This window comes from Ovis canadensis, chromosome 20 (assembly GCF_042477335.2).
Source record: "Ovis canadensis isolate MfBH-ARS-UI-01 breed Bighorn chromosome 20, ARS-UI_OviCan_v2, whole genome shotgun sequence".
Classification (NCBI taxonomy): domain Eukaryota; kingdom Metazoa; phylum Chordata; class Mammalia; order Artiodactyla; family Bovidae; genus Ovis; species Ovis canadensis.
In genome coordinates this window covers 23,900,292-23,916,965 of record NC_091264.1, presented here as the reverse complement: position 1 = coordinate 23,916,965, position 16,674 = coordinate 23,900,292, and the positions used below count along the sequence as shown (strand labels likewise).

Genomic DNA, 16,674 nt, shown 5'->3' with positions numbered 1-16,674 from the left:
TAAAGGTTTCTATTCAGGGCATGGATGCATAATTTCTGGATTTTGAGCTTTCTCAAATCTGTGGAATGTCACTCCCTTTAAAATTCCCCCCTCCCCAGCTATGTTTCTTTCAGATGTGTTTCATAATGAAGGGAGGAGATGGCAGGTTGGGGGACCCTGGGAGAAGTTTCGAAAGGGGCTGTCTATATTGTATTCATCAGGGTCTCACAGTTTTATTGATACAGAGAATTCTTGCCCTGAAATTCAGCATGAGTCTCTGGATCACCTGACCGTCAGTAGTTTCGGATCTCTGCCTTTAGGCAGGAAGTTACATTCTTACCGTGTATGTCACACCTTCCTTTGGAAGGCCAGCCTGGACTGTCTCGAAGAACTTGACTCAGGTTTTCCCAGTGTTGTGTGCGCGGTTTCCTTTCATTGTCCAGGCTCCTAAGACTTCATCTGGCTGTGGAGTACGTGGGAAGTGTAACCAGTCACTTTGCGACATACGAGGACTGCTGTTTTGCTAAGCCGAGACAGAGGGAGCCCATTTCTTCCTACTCACCTTGACTTTGTTATATAGTGTGGATTTCTAACTTTTATAATACTTTAGTCTTGTCTCAGTTAGGACTTTATTGGAGAAAATGGAACTCTCTCTTAAACTAGTCTGAATAAAAATGAGAATTAATAATGATACAAAAGTATCTTAGAACCTAACTTAGCAGTTCTTTTAGGTTTCAGAAACAACCAGAACCAGAGACTTGAATGTTGTCAGACCTCTTTTTCTGGCTGTCTGTGAGTTTGTGGTGGTCTGTGTGCGTTTGGAGAGTCTCTCCCTGTATCTGAAATGCCCCTTCACCCTCTTTCTTTGGGTGGTTAAACAGTTCAATGGGGGTACTGTTTTGATGTTACCTAGCTGATGATGCTTCCCCTAAAGTCCTAAGTTGGAGAAGGGTATTTTCTGTACTTTTGCAGTCCTTGGTTAGGTTTCCTCTCTGCAGTTTACTTCATTGAATTGTGATTATGTTTCCACATCTTTTTCTTTTTAATATTAACTTTTTTTTTCGCTTTAAACTTCGCGCTGTCTTCCTTGTGGCATGCACGCTCTTTGTTGTGGGGTTTTCTCTAGTTGTGGCACGCTCAGGCTTCTCTGCGTGCAGCTTGCAGACTTCTCTGGTTGTGGTGCACGGGCTCTAGAGTGCATGCACTCAGTTGGGGCATGTTGGCTGTTGTGGTGCTTGGGATCTTAGTTCCCCAGCCAGAAACTGAACCTGTGTCCCCTGCTTTGGAAAATGGATTGTTAACCACTGGACCTCCAGGGAAGTCCCCCAGCTCTTTCTTAACAGACTTTGTGTTCCTTGGTAGCAAAGACTTTGTCTTATTTATCTACAGTTCTAGTACCTAGAGTCATGAATGAGTGGAAATTTAAGGAAAAGAAATACAGGAGAAGTAAACACTATCTATAGTTATCGATTGGCAGTTAGGGAAAGGTTTTTATGCTGATAATTTAGTTCGATTCTGAACCTAAATGTCGGTTCTCTCAGCCCTGGACACTGTGTTTGGGAGTGGGGTGTGTCTTTCAGTGTGCTCAGAGCATGAGCACATGCACTTGCGCCACGGCGAGGTGCAGCATGCCGCAGCTTGTCCCCACTCGGCTGCCGAGGGTTGAGCTTTTCCGTTTATTGCCCTTGCAACCGAAGTGTCCCCAGTGGCTAGCTAGGGTCACACAGAGGGCGGAATCCCACTCATACCCAAGAGGCTGTCCAGCTTTCTGTTCTATTAAAAATATTTGATCTTCTTTAACACATGGGGCTGGTACAATTGGATAATCACAGACAAAAGAATGAAGTTGGACCCTCTGCCTCACTCTTTATACAAAAATTAGATAAAAAATGAATCAGTGACCTAAATAAAACAATAAAACTATTAGAAGAAACATAGGGATAAGTCTTCATGACCTTGGATTTGGCTACTGATTCTTAGATTTGACATCAGAGTCACATGCAATAAAGGAAAAACTAGATACATTAGATTGCAATAACAAAAAAAACTTGGTGTTGCATCAGAAGACATTATCAAGAAAGTGAAGACAGTCAGCATAATGGGAGAAAATATTTGTAAATCTTAATCTAGGTTCTAGTATCCAGAATATGTAAAGAACTCTTAACAACTGCACAATAGAAAGACAAGCAACCCAGTCACAAAAATGAACAAAGGATTTGAATAGATGTTATTTCCAAAGAGGATATACAGATAGCTAACAAGTACATGAAAAGTTGTTTATTGCTCATTAAGAAAATGAAAATCAGAACCACAGTCCAATACCACTTCATACCCACTAATGGTAGTCGCTTAGTCATGTCCGACTGTGACCCCATGGACTGTAGCCCACCAGGCTCCTCTGTCCATGGAATTTTCCAGTCATGAATTCTGGAGTGAGTAGCCATTCTCGTCTCCAGGGAAATCTTCCTGACCCAGGGATTGAACCTGGGTCTCCTACATTGTAGGCAGATTCTTTACCATCTGAGTCACCAGGGAATCACCCTAGGATGGCTCTAATAATAGAAAAAAGAAGTATTGGTGAGGATGTAGAAAAATAGAAACACTTATTATACATTGTTGATAAAAATGCAAAACGGTTCAGCTGATGTGAAAAACAGTATGGTGGTTTTTAAAAAAGTTAAACAGAATTACGTGTGACCCAGAAGTTCTACTCTTAGGTATATATCTGAAGAAGTGAACACACAGGCCCACCCAGACGTTTGTGTATGAATGTTTATAGCAGTAGTAATAATCAAAAGGTAGAAACAATCCAAATGCCCATCAACAAATGAATGGATAGTCAAAACATAGTATATACATATAATGGAACATTGTTAGGCCATAAAAAGGAATAAATACTGATCAACATGCTACCATTTGGGATAAATATCAAAAATATTATGCTAAGTGGAAGAAGCCAGACATAGAAGGCTACACATATTGTGTCATTCCTTTTATTTATATAAATTATCCAAAATAGACAAATTCACAGAGACAGAAAACAGATTTGTAGTTGTCAGGGGATGGAAAGGAAGGAATAATGAGAAATGATTACTTAATGGTTATGTGGTGTTCATCTCAAATGATTTAAAAGTTTGAAAGTAGAGGTAGTTGCAAATCCTTGTGAATAAAGTAAATATCATTGAATTATATCTTATCCTTTAAAGTATGTAGCCCGAAACTGCATGCTTATAATCCGAAACAGCTCCACTGCCTTGGGTTTTCATGCAGAATGTTAGTATTTTACTTTCTCTTTGGAAGCAGTATAACTGCTGATGTTAGAAGGACCAGTTCTAAAAAGTTTAAGAATTAATGGGCCAATAAATAGCCAGGAAAAGAAGAATGAAGAAACGATCTTGGACTTGGCGAGGGCTCTAAGAAGTGGGTAAACAGTGGTGTGACCTTTGCTGCTCCTAGTGAAATCTTTGCCTAGTTCTTTCTTCCTGTCTTCACATATTAAATAGTATCATCTGTTAGTTAATTTTTAGGTTTGAAAATATTTGAGCCTTCTTTAGTTCAGCTTCTGTTCCCTACCTGCATTCATCTTTGTTTTAATAAAATTCTCAGTTTCCTCGAAGGCCTTAACATTCTTGAGAGTCACATTTTTTGCCCCTCATTTTGGTCTTCCATCCAAGAGGCCTGTTGAGTTGATGTTGGAAAACCCTGGAAAGAACTGCCACCTGTTTTGCTGACCCTTTTTCTAGTCAGGTTTTCTCAGTCATTCGGGATAGTGAAGTCTTCCTGATTGCTGCTAGACCTGTGCCTTAGGAGCAGGGTCATTGGCACTCCATAGATGAGAGAGACTTCTTGAAGTTCAGAGTAAGTATTGCTTGAAGCCTGAAGATGCTACTGTTCATGTTTAACTGGATCGATTCATTATTCTGATTCCCAATTTATGTCCAGATTATTTGGATAGTTTTTTTTTTCTTATAAGTAATTTGAATCCTTTTCAGTTTCTTGTTCAGAGGAAGAGGAAAGATATCTAATTTTATTTTGCTGAGAATCTGAGCTAATACTTGGACTTCTGGCATTCCTTCTTAAATTCTGATTTCCTAGTTTTCTTAACTGTTTTCTTTTACTCCTGTATTTTTGGGATGATATTCCTGATATGTATTCAGTATATTGATTATTTTTCTTCATAAGACTGTTAATCTGACTTATGTTTGTATAAATAGTACAAAAATAAATCTTCTGTGTTTTTGAATATATACACAATTAGACATTTGACCACTTTCAAAAATTTGGCTTTATGAGACGTTATAACTAGCTGATTTATAGAATTCACGATGGTACTTAGTACATTCTTAAGAAAATAAGATGTTCAGAGCATTAGTAGATAATTGGAAAATTCTGGGTAAGTTAAAAGATATATAGACGTGTGCGAGTTCCTCACCTGTCAGTGTGTCTGTGGCCTCATCTATAAAATGAAGGTTGGACAGTGTCACTTCTGAGTTACAGAATTGTGTTTCATCAGAAAACACAAATCAGCACTACAGGTCCGTCTACTCGAAATCAGGTTAACTTGATTATCAGTGTGGTTGAAACTGTGTTGTGCACCAAGCCCATTTTTTCACCCCCAGATGGAAAAGCTGCCTTGGGCTGATAAGCATCAGTGTGAGAGGTAGTTGCAGTTACCCTTGTTTGAGTGTCCCTGGTTTGCTGCAGGCTGCTAGGCTTTATAATGGAGAGGACCCTTGCCTGTAATGGGTGTCTTTTCTGTCCAAGGCTGAGTGCCTTGCACATGGATAAATGTCCATTAATTAAATGTCTGCCAACCTAAGGCATATGGCATTTACACACATTACCTCATGCAGTCTTCACAGCCCACCTTGTAACACAAACTTTGTAATATAAAATATAAGCCAAACTTACCATAAAAAACTCAGTTTTGTACATGAGTAAACTGACACAGATGATTAGCCACTTGTTCAAAGCCCCACAGCCGGGGGTTAGGAGCTTCCTCTAAATAAAGCCATTTAAAATTTTACCTTTTTATAGTGAAATGGGACCTAATAAAAAACTTGCAAACTTTTCCACAGGAAGGAAGCCATAAATAAATTGAAAAGACCACTGATGGACTGGGAGAAAATATTTGCAAACAATGTACTGATAAAGGCTTAATTTCCAAAATACAAAGTGCATACAACTCAATAATAAAAAAAACCCAACCCAGTGGAAAAACGAGCAGACTATCTAAATAGACATTTCTTCACAGAAGACAAACAGATAGCCAGTAAGCACATGAAAGGATGCTCAGTATTGCTAATTATTAGAGAAACACAAATCAAAACTACACTGAGGAATCACCTCACACCAGTCAGAAAGGCCATCATTAAAAAATCTACAAATAACAAGTGCTGGAGAGGGTGTGGAAAAAAGCGAACCCTTCTACATTGCTGCTGGTAATGTAAATTAGTGTAAGCATTATGGAAAACAGTATGGAGATTCCTTAAAAAACTAAAAATAGAGTTGCCATATGATCCAACAATTCCACTTCTGTGCCTGTATTGGGAGAAAACTAATCAGATACGTGCACCCCCATGTTCATCGCAGCACTGTTCACAGTAGCCAAAATATGGAAGCAACCTAACTGTCCGTCGGCAGATGAGTGGATAATAAAGATGTGGTGAGTATATGTAACGGAACACTGCTCACCCGTAAAAAGAATGAAAGAATGCCGCCTTCAGCAACATGGACGCACCTAGGGATGACCACGCTGGTCAAAGTCAGAGAGGCAAAGAACAAGTGACACGGCCTATATGTGGCCGTCTTAGGTTCCACCTAGAACATGATCCAAATGAATGTATTTACAAAACAGGCTCACAGACAGAAAACAAACTTACTGTTACCAAAGGAGAGAAGTGGGTGCAGAGAATATAAATTTAGGAGTTTGGGATTAGCAGATACAGACTACCAGATGAACAACAAGGTCCCACTGTATAGCACAGGGAACTATATTCAGTATCCTGTGATAAACCGTAATGGAAAAGAATATGATAAAGAATATATTTGGATCACTTTGCCATACATCAGAAACCAACACAACATTGTAAATCAACTATCAGTTCAGTTCAGTTGCTCAGTCACATCTGACTCTTTGCAACCCCATGGACTGCAGCACGCCAGGCTTCTTGCCACCAGCTCCCGGAGTTTACTGAAACTCATATCCGTAGAGTCGGTGATGCCATTCAACTATCTCGTCCTCTGTCCTCCCCTTCTTCTGCCTTTAATCTTTCCCAGTATCAGGGTCTTTTCTGATGAATCAGTTCTTCACATCAGGTGGCCAAAGTATTGGAGCTTCGCATCAGTCCTTCCAATGAATATTTAGGATGGATTTCCTTTAGGATTGACTGGTTTGATCTCCTTGCTGTCCAAGGGACTCTTAAGAGTCTTCTCCAACACCACAGTTCAAAAACATCAATTCATGAATCGCCAGTCTATGTCTGATGCAGGATGCAGCATGCTTGGGGCTGGTGCATGGGGATGACCCAGAGAGATGTTATGGGGAAGGAGGTGGGAGGGGGGGTTCATGTTTGGGAACGCATGTAAGAATTAAAGATATTAAAATTAAAAAAAAACAAAAACAAAAACAAAACATCAATTCTTCAGCGCTCAGCTTTCTTTATGGTCCAACTCTCAGATCCATACATAACTCCTGGAAAAACCATAACTTTGACTAGATGGACCTTTGTAGGCCAAGTAATGTTTCTGCTTTTTAATATGCTGCCTAGGTTGGTCATATCAATAAAAATAAAGTAAAATAAAAATTTACCATTTTAACCATTTAAAAGTGCATAGTTCTTTGGCATAAAGTATATTCACAGTGTTATATAATCATCACCATCATCCATCTTCTTCACCTGTGCCTTTTTTCCACTTGTTACACTGCTCCCCTTCATTCTTTAGGCACTTTTAACTTTGAGATCAGAGTAAAAACTTTTCCTGAGCAAAGACCCTGAAGGAACCTGGAGGTTTACACTTTCAGGCTGGGCTGAATACTGAGTGGTGTCCAAGTTTCTTTCCCATGTCCTCAGCCATCTCTGTTTCATGTGGAGTGTGTTGTTGCCTAATAGTAGTTGAGTATGTTGTTTTAAACAGGAGTGCATGCTATTATGTTTGCTTATTCTCACACTGAATTGGCGCTGTTTAAGTCTATTCCTCCTGTTTCTTGGCCCAGGGAGGCAGTGATCTCAATGGTCTAAGCGCTGAGGGGGCTGTGTACCTGCCCTGTGGGTTAGGGAACTGCCAGGCTAATGTCCTCTTTTTCCGCCTTGTACTTGGGAGATGATTATGCTTTGTCATCCTTCACTCCTTCCTGCCAGGAGACTAGTTCTCTACTTTCAGTTTCACTTTGGGGTTCAAAAATGTTTCTTAATCTTTCTCTGGCTGAGTTCTCTGGATAATATAGGTATAAGTAAGCAGTTTTGTTGGCTTGGCTGTGGGTTAAGTAGGAATGTGTGAAAAGAGGTTTGAGGAGGGGGGTGGATCTGCCCAAGTAGAGTAACTGGATTTTTCCACTTGTTCGTGTTTCTGCTATGCTGGTCTCAAAGTCCTGTCTGATAGCAGGCACAGCCAAGTGGTGAAATATGACACAGGCTGAATATGAGAATTGGCAGTTGTCCTGAGTGCACAAATAGTTTCTTCCCTCCCAAGCATATTTTACAGCTAAGTGAACAGAAAACAATTCAGGCTGTTTGCCTGAGACCTTTGGAAAAAAAAAAAGAAAGAAAGAAAGAAAAGGTGGACAGTTTTATTTTAAAAGTTTTCAGAAAAAATACAAATTCAGCCTCTTTTTCTTTCCTTTGTTTTGTCTGATCTCTAAATGTAAGGCTGATTCCAGATACACTCCTGAGTCTGTTGGTGAGTGGTAGGATCTGGGCCTCCCTAAGTTTGACCAGTCACATATTCTTCACTTTAGATAAGTACCAACTAGATAAGGAAGTTGCTGGAAAGACTGAAGCCCGAGCCTTCCTATTGAATGGTCAAATAAACAGGCACAGTTTGGACCCTCACCCAACTCTGCTCCATGTAAATTTTATGTAGCACACACGTGACAGGCCAGCATTTGGTGGTAGTGTAATTCCGGTCATTACTCACTAATACTACAGGCCACCGTTGCATGGGGCTTGACCTGAGGTAGCTGCTCTAAATATAGCCTTCCTTTCTGGCAGCTGCAAACACCTGGAAGAGTAGGCAGGCCCTCAGCAGAAAAGTATTTGCTGTTAATAGCATGTGTGTTGAACAGTTGTGTACTGTCAGACCTTATTTCATGCTATGTTTATGCATAATTAAAAACAACGCACTGGATCCATCGGCTGATGTTTGGGTTATATTTGGAAAAATGCTCTTTGTGTTGTTTTTCCTTGGGGACTGGGGATGATGTCACTAGTTTGAGGAAGACCATAAGAGAAGCAGTTAATGTAATTACCAACAGTTTCTCTAATGAACACAGCTTACTTAAACCCCTTAGTGGCCTTTGGTTTCTGGCACTGATGAGCCAAGCTGTCAGTTGCATGATTCTGTTCAGTTAGGGATTCTGGTTTGTATGCTTGGTCGTTCCTTCTGACATAAGGAAGTTTATACGTAATTAAAAAGAACACCACCATTTACAAAATTGTGCTTCTAAAAAGAGGCTACACATGGCTCGTGACAGTGTAAAAGACACTTGTGTGCTCAGTCGCTCGGTTGTCTGACTCTCTGCGAGCCCATGGACTGTAGCCAGGCTTCCTGTCCATGAAATTTCCCAGGCAGGAATACTAGAGCGAGTTGCCATTTCCTGCCCCAGGGGATCTTCCTGACCTAGGAATTGAACCTGCGTCTCTTGCACCTCCTGCATTGGCAGACAGACTCTTTATCACTGTGCCACCTGGGAAGCCCCAAAAGATATTTAACCTCTCATGAAAAGAGAAAACCATTTTCAGACCTCACCAAGATCTTATTTTTCACCCATCAGATTGACAAAAATACAAAATGTTAGAGAAGTATTGTTAATGAATGAATGGGGAAATAGACACTCCATACATTCATGGTGAGAGCATTCACTAAGTGTATAACTTTTTATTGAAGGAAGTCTAGATATATCTTTTAAAGCCACAAAGAATACCTGTGTGTGTGTATGTGTATGGAAAAGAGATAAGCTAGGTAGTTTTCATCGTATGCAGCTTTTTAAAGCGTTCCTTTATTAGTTTTGGTTGTGCCAGGTCTCCGTTGCTGTTCCAGCTTTTCTCCAGTTGCAGAGAATGGGGGCCGCTCTCGAGTTGTGCTGTGTCGGCCTCTCAGTGTTGCAGAGCACAGGCCCTAGAGTGCGGGGTCAAAGCAACACAAGCGCCCTGCGGCATGCGGGCTCTTCCTGGATGTAGCCCGTGTCCCTTGCATTGGCAGTCAGATTCTTAACCACTGGACCAGCGCGGAAATCCCTGTTGTATTAAACTTTTTGAACCAAGTATTGCCTTTTTAAAAAATGACACTTTTCTTTAATGGAGCTTCTTTGAAGTTTAGTCACAGCTACAGAGGAGCTGTCTTTCAATTGACTTTCTTACCCATACTTGCTGTCCTTATGGGTAAAAAGATTTCCTTACATTGTTGCTGATGGTGCTACTAATGCTTACTTTCTGTGTGGGTACCTTGCGAAGAAAGTGTTGCACAAGTTTGTTGGTCCTTTGTTTTTTCCTGTTGTTCCTAAGCCAGAATCAAAGACTGAAGATTAACATACTAGGAGCCATCTATAACATAGCCTAAGAAAACAAGCCTAGTGTTCTTTTGCTTGACAATTAGATCAATATGCTCTGGAGAGGACTGAAGTCGTTTGCCTTTTCTTTTTATTTGTAGGAACCTACAAGCAGCAATTGGCGCATATTATGACTTTGAGAGCCCAAACATCAGTGTGCCCTCCATGTCCTTTGTTGAAGATGTCACCATAGGAGAAGGGGAGTCGATACCTCCTGATACTCAGTTTATAAAAACGTGGCGGATCCAAAATTCTGGTAAATGTATAAAGAGCCATCTTCCCTGCCCAGTTTTCTTTCTCTTAGCAGTTAAAAGAAACAAGGAGATGTTTTAGCTTAAATGACGTGATTGTGTAACTCTTTTTTCCTTATACATGATGTAGCATTTTCTTGTACTGGTATGATGACCCAAACACCAATAAAATATTCCCTAGATTAGGAAGAATTTTGGTCTTGACATTTAAACACAATTCAATATTCTTTTGATACCAGGAACTAGGCATGTGTGTGGTGGTGGTATTGTCTCCACAAGTATAGCTCTACTCCATCGTTTTATTTCTGCTCTAATTAATCTTCCGGTTATTTCCAGCATGCTAGAGGAGGTACATCCTTGAAAAGAACAAGGTAGCTAGAGTTGTGAGCTTCTGCTCTTTTGAAAGCTCATTTCTTTGCAACCACAAGGATTAATTCTGTCTGAAATTTTCATTGAGCTATCTGAGCTGTTATCATCACTTTGAAAAATAGGGTAAGAAGTGTACCAATTTGCTCAGAATAGAAAAGATGGAAAGATTGAGAAGTTGCTTTTTTAAAGAATTATTGTTTTGACTTACTGCTGACTTAAGGAAAATTCAGCATAAATTAATTATGGTTCTTTGAAAATAATGTCTGATAACTTGTTACATTCTTTTCAAATGACTTTTAAAATTTGAATGAGTTTATTAGCATGTCTTATTCCATCCAATAACAATTTATGCTGACTAGGTGAGGATGCTTTAACTTCCTTATTATTGAGTGTTTACAAAAGAAATTCTGAGAGATGGAAAGTTTCCTGAAAGTACAACAGGTGTACTTAGCTAAAATTTGTTGGTGTGGGGGATCCCTGTCTAGCATGGTAATCTGATGTGAAATCATAGAAAACTCTGGGGACTCAAACCTTTTGTTGGATGCTGTTTACTTCTCAGTTCTTTATACTTCAGTTCTCTGTGATGGGGAAAGACTGGCTAAGCTAGCCTTTTATATCATAATTAATATACCAAACTTACTGTTAGGTTGCCTGGCTTATTTGGAAATAACTTTAGCTTGGATGAACGTTTGGTGTGTCTAGGAGCAAAAACACGTAATCTGGATTGACCCATTGTTGTAGGTGACTGGACATCAGTGACTTTATAAAATTTTCATTAGCTTCTTTTCCCCTTTGGTTGTAACAGTGTGGGGCATTGTAAGTTTGAGAGGCACATGGTAATACAGGAAAATAGCCATGTTTTCTATTTTTCTTGAAATTCTTGTTACAAGTTTGATTATTTTATGTTCCTAATTTCTGTCTCACCTTCTTAATGTTGCCTGCTTTTAAGAACGTTGAAACAAGTTCTTCACATCAGCTTATATTCATGTTTCTTCTCTGACTCACTAAAATCTGTGTTGCTGATCAAAAATGCTTTTGAAACCTAACCATGAATTTTTTAAATGAGTGATGTTTGTTTAGAAAGTATAACTTATTAAAAGTTTTGTTTATTTAAAATAATTAATCCAAGACCTTGTTTACTTAATAGTGAAAACACTGGAAATGGTCTGGCTTTCCATGGGTTCTTTATAGTGTTCTTTAATACTGAAAATTGTTAGAGTACTGTTAAATGTTTTAAATGCAATTTTATTGCAGAATACTATTTTATATTTCAGAAAGCTTCTTTGAAATATCTTCTCACTCACTAGACAGTTCCTTGGGTTAATGGGAGATTGGAAGGGATTGATATAAAATGGCTAGAATGTCAAATCAGAACCCCAAAGAGCTTTTCAGCTTGACTTGAAGAAAAATTTGTTTTGGTGGGGCTGGCTCTTTTTCCTCCTCCTTTTTGCATAATAAGTGCAATTTAAAACAGTCTCTGGGTCTGCAGCCTTTCTTCCTGTAAAGACATTTTTGTTCCTGTACACCTCTTGAAAAATTGGGCAACAGTTGCTAGAAAGGTACTTTGAACAAATAGGTTTTTTCTTCTTCTGGAAGTTGTTATACGAATTGTAAAAGTTTTATTTGTAGACTAAATGCTTTCCATTCGATTAAGAAGAAACTGGCCTGCCATAGTTACGTGACAGATACGTTATTAGAGATACAAGAAAGGCAGGCACGTGAGCTGGTTCTTCGGTGTCACCCTGATCTGGCTTGAGTTCTTTCTGCAGATGGAGTGGTAACACAGGAGTAGTGTAGACTGGAACTGCCCTGGTGGTTAAGACTGTGCAGGAGGCATGGGTTCAGTCCCTGGTCAGGAAACTAAGCTCTCACATCCTGTGTAGTGAGGCCAAAAAAAAAAAAAAAAAAGAGGAAGTAGTAGAGTAAGCCTGAGCTCTTTATCCTCTGGCTCTCATCATAACCTTCCCTAAGAGATAAGTTCCCCCTGAAAGAGCTTCGTAAATGATTTTCATGGTGCCTCTCTGCTGTCGTGTTTCAGGTGCAGCGGACATTCTCGTTTACAAAAGATGAGATTGATAGGAACTGCATATAGCTGTCCCAGCACCTTCCCCAAGGAAGATAAATGTCGATACATTGTTTAAAATTAAATGCCTGATAAGAAAGTCCTTAGATTCATATCACAGAAAGAGAGAAGTGAGACATGTAATGGCATAGATACAGAATCCCAGAATCCACACTTTTGGTACTGTGTAAGTTTTAGAAGTTTGGGGAAACTTGCCAAGGATACTTTATAGTTTAAGTTTAAAATGAAAATTTGAAACTGTCCCTCTTAAGACAAAAGTAGAGTATTCTCTTTACCAATACTTAAAGCTTCTCAGTTATTATAGCCATGCTCTGCTATCCAGCTGTGATGAGTGTTAAACTAAGCATATTATGATAACTCTTACGTTCGTATGACTTTAATGAAGTAGTTGTGATTGTCATATGAGAGAGTGACCTCAAAGTCATCTATATTTTCTAAGCTACGTAGAAGTGAGAGTTGCTGGGGGAGGAAGGGAAACTTGAGAAAGAACAACTATTCCCTCCTTTTTTCTTCAACTCCTTAATATAGTTACATTTCTTATGTTCCAGTCACTTTATCAGGTACAGGAAAGAAAATGGTACCCAGATCAATGAAGGTCTCTATTTGCCTGTAGCTTAATTTGAAATGCATTCTCTAAACTATGAGGGGTTTAAAAACAGAAGGGGGACTTCACTGAGGTTTGTCTTTTGTCTTGCTCTTTGGCTGTTCCTTCTGTCCCCAAACTAGATCTCAGACTTTCTGGAACTGGTGGACTTCTGTTTTTGCCATACTCACTATCATCTCAAAGTTGCCATATGATAGGGTTTTTTGGTCTTGTTTTGACTTTTTATTTTTTAATAAAATTATATTCCATAATAACTAGAGAATCACAACCTTTGTGTACTTGTGATACTTAACTTGGAAAGTCGTAAAACATAGACTAGTCTTTCTTTTCTTCTAGAAGCATCTATCTACCCCACAGTAAGCCAGTTTGTAAGAGACTTAATTTGAAGCCCCATTACGTTATACTTCTCAAGTCCAGATTTTTCTGGTACGCTTAGCTTGGTAGGTCAAGCAGCCATCAGTATTTCCCTTCCTTCTGTATCAAGAACCAGTATCAGTGACCTTTTCAGAGTTACCTGCCTTTGCAGTTGGGGTTGTAAGAACTATATGTCATTGTAAACTGTTGGCAGCTCTCAGAAGGCAGATGATTGGTTCTTCATTTTATAGCCTAGTAACACTTTAGAGCTGATGGTGCATAACTCTTGCAGTTTTTTCTTCAAGAAGCTTTCCAAGTACCACATCAGTAGGGTCTGACATAGAAAAAGATAGGACCGTAGCCACATAATTTTTAATAGTTTCACAGCTTATCAAATCTCCTGGGAATAGAGGAGTACTCCCTGTTTTGGACAGATGAGAGATCCAACTGTCTCAGCTGCTTGTGCTTGTCTGATCAGGGCAGCCAAGTATTTTCCATACCGAGGAGGTCTTGGTTTTCATTTTCTTTAAATTTCTAAAAACATCCTAGGGTTTTCATATAAACAGGCATTGTTTTGTTTGATATGTGTGTCCGTATGTGTGTGCATGTGTGCATATGTGTCTTTTAAAGAATAATTATGGATTCATCCCTATAGTAGTAATTTAATTTTTCTTTTGGATCTTGACCTTTAATAAAGAGACTGACATTTTCCAAGGTACTTCATGTCAGCTCCTACTATTCTTGACCTAAGACAAATATGCTTTTGCTAGGCCATAGGCCCCAGAAATGAAAAAAAGAATTTGCATGTATTACCAGTGTATCATCCACAACCTTCTCAACAGCAGCAGTTGCCCTTTAAAGTGTTAATTTAAGAGGCCACTTTGCTGTTAGATTTTTTTTTTTATCATAAAAAACATAGCAACCACTGCTCCATCTGCTACCCCTAAATACCATGAGCCACAGCAGGTGCCATTCATTATGAGGCTGAGATCTCAGCAGTAGAGTGTTGGTTGCTTTTCCTGTCCGGTTCTCGCTTTTTTCAGTGGTAAGCCATCAAGTTTCTAAACTGGCCTGGCACTTCAAGAACAAGGGACTGAGGAATTCTAGAGTACTGTTAGATGAGTTTTCAACATGCTGAGAGTCCTGCCGTGCCCAGCTTTTCATAGTGATTTATGTTTATAATGAATGTAAAAAAGATACAGAGAGGTTTCTGCGTATAGTAAAAAGGAGTGTGTCGGAGAGACTTCACAGGAAATATCACATCTAGTCACTGTATGTGGCTACCTGTGACCGGTCAGAAGTCAATGTATTGATTTCTCATGTGAGTTAGTTACATGAATATAGGTGCACAGGAATGGGAACCAAGTAAGACCTTTGCCACTTCCAAAGGCGGGCGAGGCATTCCTGCCAAAGCTATTTTTCTGTCTTGCCATTCCTGTTCTTTCTACAGGCACCTCTGGCTAGTGTCATCACCCCTGTGACCACGGGTCAGTGTACTGTTATCAGGGCCTGCGGTTCATACTTTCCCCACTGCTGTTTACACCTGAAAATGATGCTTTCACTTGACTCCTCTGTCTTTATTTGCAGTCTTTTGACCCTCAATCTTTTCATTGTTAGGGACTCCAGAAGAAAAAGCAGGGAAAAAGTAGTTTTAAAATGAAAGTAATACAGAAATTACTCTTAATGAGTTTCATCCTCTTTCCTCAATGGAAAAACTGGGGACAGTCAGGCATATTTTTACTTTGAATGTCAGTTTAAAAGTTCAAGTGCAAATGGGCATGTTTCTTAGTGGAGAAAGTAGTCCTCCAGAGGTGTGGGGCTGAGCTTCATTTCCGTGGCTCCTTTCAGACTTCACTCCTAGGTCCTACAGGTTAGTGTGATGTGTAGCCTTCCCTGGGCGCCCAAAACACTACTTCTTGAGAAACTGCCTTGCCTTTGTCGTGTGTGCTTTCTCTTAGGGATAGACCATTGGTCAGAGCTTGTTGACTCCGATTTTCCCTAATCAGTGTATAGCTCAAGAATATGGGTAGGTTTATGTATGTGTGAGAGACAAAGAGGCATCTTCTACAGTTTTGTAATGAACTGCACCCAGCATAGGACCACTGATTGCCTAACATTTTTTTCTTTTGCTTGAACTCAGGGGCAGAGGCCTGGCCTCCAGGGGTTTGTCTTAAATATGTCGGGGGAGACCAGTTTGGACATGTGAACATGGTGATGGTGAGATCGCTAGAGCCCCAAGAGATTGCAGATGTCAGCGTCCAGATGTGCAGCCCCAGCAGAGCAGGAATGTATCAGGGGCAGTGGCGGATGTGCACTGCTACAGGACTCTACTATGGAGGTGAGTATGTCCCTGTGCAGCCCAGGGGCGAAGCGGTTAAGGTAACGTCTCAGCTTCCCCAGCACTGCTCACAGCTTGTCAAATTACGTAGCAGGGTGTGGTCTCTTTTCCAGCCCCATGCTGTAAATGATTTGAATTTAATGATTAATTGATTCAGTCTAGTGTTCTCTTTACGCTGGAATTTAGTTAACATTTAGTGAAGTGTGTGAGATATATCTTGCAGTCTAAACAATGACTTAGTAGCACTGCTGTTTGTATAATATAATCTAGTAGGTGCTCTAAGAATACTGAAGGCAGTTTTTGTTCTCACAGTTTCTAGAGACAAGTTGTATTAAAAAAAAGATATAATGCACAAAATGTGCCTGTGTCTCTGATGACCTGTCAAGACACTAAAACCTCTCACTCCTTCTCTTTATTGCCACACTTTGTGGACAGAGTGATTTCCATTCATTGTCTCTTATTTCCATATCCCTTTATTCTTCAACCCGGTCCATCCTATACCCACTTCGATGATGTTTATTAACAACTACTGAGTTTCCAAATTCAGTAGCTACTTCCCAGCCTTCACACTGACCATTTGGCTCCAAACTCTGAATGGTTTCTGAAATGTCTACCTTCTTAGTCACACGTGATTCCTTTCTTGTTTTTCCTCTGAGTGTTCTTTCTCTGTCTAGCCTCATCTTTGCCCTGGGACTACAGGCATACCTTGATTTATTGCTGTTCACTTGATTGTGCTTTACAGATAATTTTATTTTTTACAAATTGAAGATTTGTGACAGCCTTTTGTTGAGCATATCTGCTGCTGGCGCCATTTTTTCAACAGCATTTGTTCACTTTGCATCTCTGTGTCACATTTTGGTAATTCTACCAATATTTCAGACTTTTTCATTTTTATTATATTTGTTATGGTGATCTGTAACGAGTGATCTG

General features: G+C 39.7%; 1 protein-coding gene across 6 annotated transcripts in view; it reads left to right on the top strand.

The window, feature by feature from the left end:
* ILRUN (inflammation and lipid regulator with UBA-like and NBR1-like domains) overlaps window positions 1-16,674 on the top strand; it is a 102,930-nt gene that overhangs the window by 30,677 nt on the left and 55,579 nt on the right. For 4 of the 6 annotated variants that reach the window (XM_069564145.1, XM_069564141.1, XM_069564146.1 and 1 more), the window contains exons 2-3: window positions 9,847-10,001; window positions 15,547-15,744. In XM_069564145.1, coding sequence (XP_069420246.1) covers window positions 9,847-10,001; window positions 15,547-15,744 — 353 coding nt within the window. The remainder of the gene's footprint in view (window positions 1-9,846; window positions 10,002-15,546; window positions 15,745-16,674) is intronic. The other 2 variants (XM_069564143.1, XM_069564144.1) reach the window with 1 other exon arrangement.